We start from the raw sequence: 3,940 nt of genomic DNA, 5'->3' as shown, positions 1-3,940 counted from the left end.
AAGGGAAAGGATCGTGTCAAAGGATATTAAGGACCTAAGAGGGCAACCTTCGCTTTCTCCCTGACTCAGGGACGACAAGGAACCGAAAGGGAGCTGTCCGTCTGGGGGATGGACAATTGCTCTCCAACTCCCACCTGGGGGCAAGGTCCTCTTCTCCCCTCCGCCCCGGCCCCAGGCCCCTCGCAGAACCCCGCGGCGATGGAGGCGGGGGGGGGCCCGGTGCTCATTGGGCGGCCGGAGGCTCGTCGGCCTGGCCCGAGGGGGCGGGGCCGCCGGCTGACGTCACGCAGGGAGGGCCTGAGCGGCGGCGCGGAGGCCGGGCGGAGAGCGCGCTCGGGCGCCGAGCGGTGCGGCGCGGTCCCCGGACCCCGACCCGGACGCGCGTCCCCCGCGAGGGCCGCCGCGCGGCCGACTCCCTCCGCGAGCCCCGGAGCCGAGACCCCCGCCGCGCCGCCGCTATGTACGACCCCGAGCGCGGATGGAGCCTGTCCTTCTCGGGATGCGGCTTCCTGGGCACCTACCACGTCGGGGCGACCCGCTGCCTGACCGAGCGCGCCCCGCACCTCATCCGCGACGCGCGCATGCTGTTCGGCTCCTCGGCCGGGGCGCTGCACGGCGTCTTCTTTCTCTCCGGGGCCCCGCTGGGTACGTCCGGGGCCGCCGCCGGGGCGCCGCGCGGAGCTGGGATGGGACAACGGACACCGCGGGGAGCGTCCCGGGGGGGCCCGTCCCCAGACAGACGCTACCTCCGCCGCGTCCTCTCGCCCGGCGCCGGGGCTTCTCTGTCGCCAGCCTGGGAGGGGGGTGCGCCTGGGCTTGGCTCTTCTGGGTGTGGGAACCCCGAGCGTATCCGCACTCCAACCCGGCTCTGGCGCCTGGGCCTGCAGGAAGCCCCTCGCCCCGGGACCGAGAGTGAGCTCAAACGGAGCAACGCGGAGGAGGGAGCAGGACCCAGGGGGCCCAGGGTGGAGCTGGTCCCTGAGGTTCCTGCCATCAGCTCACGAGGCGCTGGGCGATTTGCCCTGGGTCGGACCAGGAGGGGGGCATTGGCCTGTGTCCCTGGGCGGGCCCTGTCTTCCCTCTGGCGACTACAGGGTTTGGAGACACGCCCGGCCCCCCAACACGGGGGAGGTAGGGAGCTGGATAGCCTTTCAGGGGGAGGGCAACTCTTCGGAGTCCTCCTGGGCAGGCTTACTGGTTTGGAGTCGAAGGGTCATGGTGGGGCGGGGGAATGTTGGGGGGGGGGGGCTTGGAGGGGGTACTAGACCCTTCCTAGGGGCTGGAGTGGATCTCTGGACATCCCCTTATACCATCCTTACCCCCCACCCCACCCTGCTCAGTGCCCCTGGAAATGAGGTCTGTGCATTTGAATCTTGTGCAAATTAAACATCTGTCTATGTGGGTGGTGGTGGGAGGGGACAATATGGGGCTTGTACCAAGACGGCCCAAACAGGGTTGTGGCCTGGGGTTCTGAGCCAGGGGGCAGGACCTGGGACAAGTGGCAGCTGGAGATGTTGGCACCCAAAGACCCCCAGACAGGAAGATAGTGCGCCTCATCAACCCCTGTTCAGCTTCCTTAGCAATTTACCCTGCTCTTCCCTGGGGACTGATGTGTTGGACTCCACCAGCAGGGAGTGACTTTGTTCCTGCATGGCCTGGAGCCCCCTGCCAGTAGGCGCAGCCCTGCGATTGGATAGGATTGGATAGGATCGGTGAGCAGACCCTGGGCTGGCTGGGAGGTGGGGATTAGGAGAGAGGCCCTGGCTGGGCTGGCTTTTCCACTGATGGGAGGAGAGCAAAGGGCAGGAGATGTGGCCTCAGGGAGGAACAGACTGGCCCTGGCCCATCTGCACACTCTGGGCTTTGGCAGCAATAAAAGACAGCCCTTGTATGTCAAGGTCACCTGCACTGACTCCAGTACAGACAGGGTTCCTAACTGGCAGAGGACATGTGCAGCCTGGGTCTGTACCCTGTAGGGCAGGGGGAGGCTTGGGGACCACGAGGTCCTTGGAAAGTGGGGTCTGGAGGTTTTGGTAGGAGCCACTCCCCAAATTCCAGGAGCCCTGCTTTGAACTCCTGTCTCATTTGGGGACCACTGAGGAGCATTTCCTAGGGCCACAACTTGGAAAGAGTTCCTGCGAGTGCTTCCACACCAAGTACTCAGCAGGAAAGCCTGGCAGAACGAGCCAGCTGTCTGCAACTTTGCCCCTTCTGCCCTGGCTCAGTGGGGCCACACGCACAGGGAGAGTTGAGTTGAGGTCAGAGGTCTTCCAAGACAGGCTGGCTTATGGCTGCCCTTCTGCATCTCAGGATTTGTGATGGGCTCGGTCTCAGGCTGAGACTGGTGGTCCTGCATGTAGGGCAATGCAGATCAGTCGGAGGGGGTCCAGGTCCATGAGTGAGGCTTGATGGGGCATGAATGTGGCCCATGCCCATTAGACAGTGGTAATTCTGGTGTCAGAAGCTTAAGGATAAGTCTAGTTCTTAATTAGAAGCCTTTGCTGTGTTGAGGACCTTACAGATGGTAGCGAATCTAATCCCTTCTGTCCCCAAAGTTAAAAATGCACAGTCTGAGATGGCGAGGGGCAGTGAAGTGACTTTCTGAGGTCGCTTGGCTAGTAGGAGGTGGACTTGCCCTTGGGCCCCAGCCTGCACTGAGTCTCTGCTTCCTGCAATGTTAGGTCCTTTGTGCTAAAGCTCTGATGCTGAGGCATTTCCGCTTCTGGCTTTGGGGGATGGAGGGGAGAGAGAGCGCCCCTGGGCACCTCAGGAGGCTCCTTCCTGTGGTGGGGACCCAGAGCAGCGCTGTCCAGGAGAAATAGTGTAGCTGTGTGTGTCATTTAATATTTCCCAGTAGCCACACTGAAAAAAGTGAAAGACACAAGTGAAATTAATTTCATTGATCCCAGTACAGCCGGAACATTATCATTTTCACATCTAATCAATATAAAACATGATTAAGGAGATATTTTATTTTATTTTATTTTTTATGAAGCCTTTGAATTCCAGTGTGCCATTTACACACCTCAGTTGGGAATGGCCGCATTTGAAGGGACCCATGGCCGCACGTGACTTCTGTATCAGTGTGGGCCTGGAAGAAGGCTGGCCGCTTCCTTGCCACCTGGTGTCTGGTCTTGCCACAAAGCATTTCCATCTCCCGGGTAGCACAGTCCTTTGTGTATTTGTCTCCTGCCCTCCAGACCACCTCATGCAGATCCTCGGGGACCTTGTCCGGAGTGCCAGGAGCCGGAGCATTGGCATCCTCCACCCCTCCTTCATCTTGGGCAGGCACATCCAAAAAAGTCTTCAGAGACACCTCCCAGACAATATCCACAGGCTCATCTCTGGCAAAATGTGCATTTCGCTCACCAGGGTGTCTGATGGGGAAAACGTGCTGGTGTCTGATTTTCAGTCCAAAGACGAAGTTGTGGACGTAAGCAGTTTGCTTATTTGGGCCTTGTCAAGTAAGAAAAGCTATTTCTTTTTGGAAGCAACACAGAGAGGGCTGCCGTAGGCCACCTGCGTCATTTCTTAAGATGCAAAAACCCTGGCTGCACAGATGCTGGTTTGCTTCCTGCACCACTCTGTGTGCATCCGGTGGTCGGTGGTCTATAACCTGTATATATCCCGGAATGGCCCTAGTTGGTTTCAGTTTCAAATACTACCTCCCTGTCCTTTAAGACTTGGCTCCTGATCCCCTCCTCCAGAGACCCTGTCCCATATATGTCCCTCCTCCCACAATGTATATTCCTAGCACATACAACCAGGAGCATCTCAGCAGCCACGGTCCACCTCTATTTAAGCTTGTTTCCAAAAGCTTTTTCTAGATAGCCAGCGCTGATCCATTCCAGCAGGAGTAGGTTTTCTCAGTGGGCCGGTCTTGCTTCCTGCCTCCCCCCCCCCCCCCCCCCGCCGCTTCCCGGCCAGGACCCACAGCATC

General features: G+C 59.4%; 1 protein-coding gene across 2 annotated transcripts in view; it reads left to right on the top strand.

Annotated features, from left to right (window-relative positions):
• The first annotated feature begins 379 nt into the window (after positions 1-379).
• Positions 380-3,940, top strand: part of PNPLA3 (patatin like phospholipase domain containing 3) — a 15,330-nt gene continuing 11,769 nt past the window's right edge. The window contains exons 1-2 of one of the 2 annotated variants that reach the window (XM_034987336.1): positions 380-645; positions 3,201-3,433. In XM_034987336.1, coding sequence (XP_034843227.1) covers positions 459-645; positions 3,201-3,433 — 420 coding nt within the window. In that variant the 5' untranslated portion in view covers positions 380-458. Of the gene's footprint in view, positions 646-2,974; positions 3,434-3,940 lie in introns of those variants that run through there. The other variant, XM_034987335.1, reaches the window with a different exon arrangement.

This window comes from Mirounga leonina, unplaced genomic scaffold, assembly GCF_011800145.1.
Source record: "Mirounga leonina isolate KUSES-001 unplaced genomic scaffold, KU_Mleo_1.0 Mir_418, whole genome shotgun sequence".
In the NCBI taxonomy this organism is placed as follows: Eukaryota; Metazoa; Chordata; class Mammalia; order Carnivora; family Phocidae; genus Mirounga; species Mirounga leonina.
The sequence above is the reverse complement of the archived record's forward strand: the minus strand, read 5'-3'. Positions and strand labels throughout refer to the sequence as shown.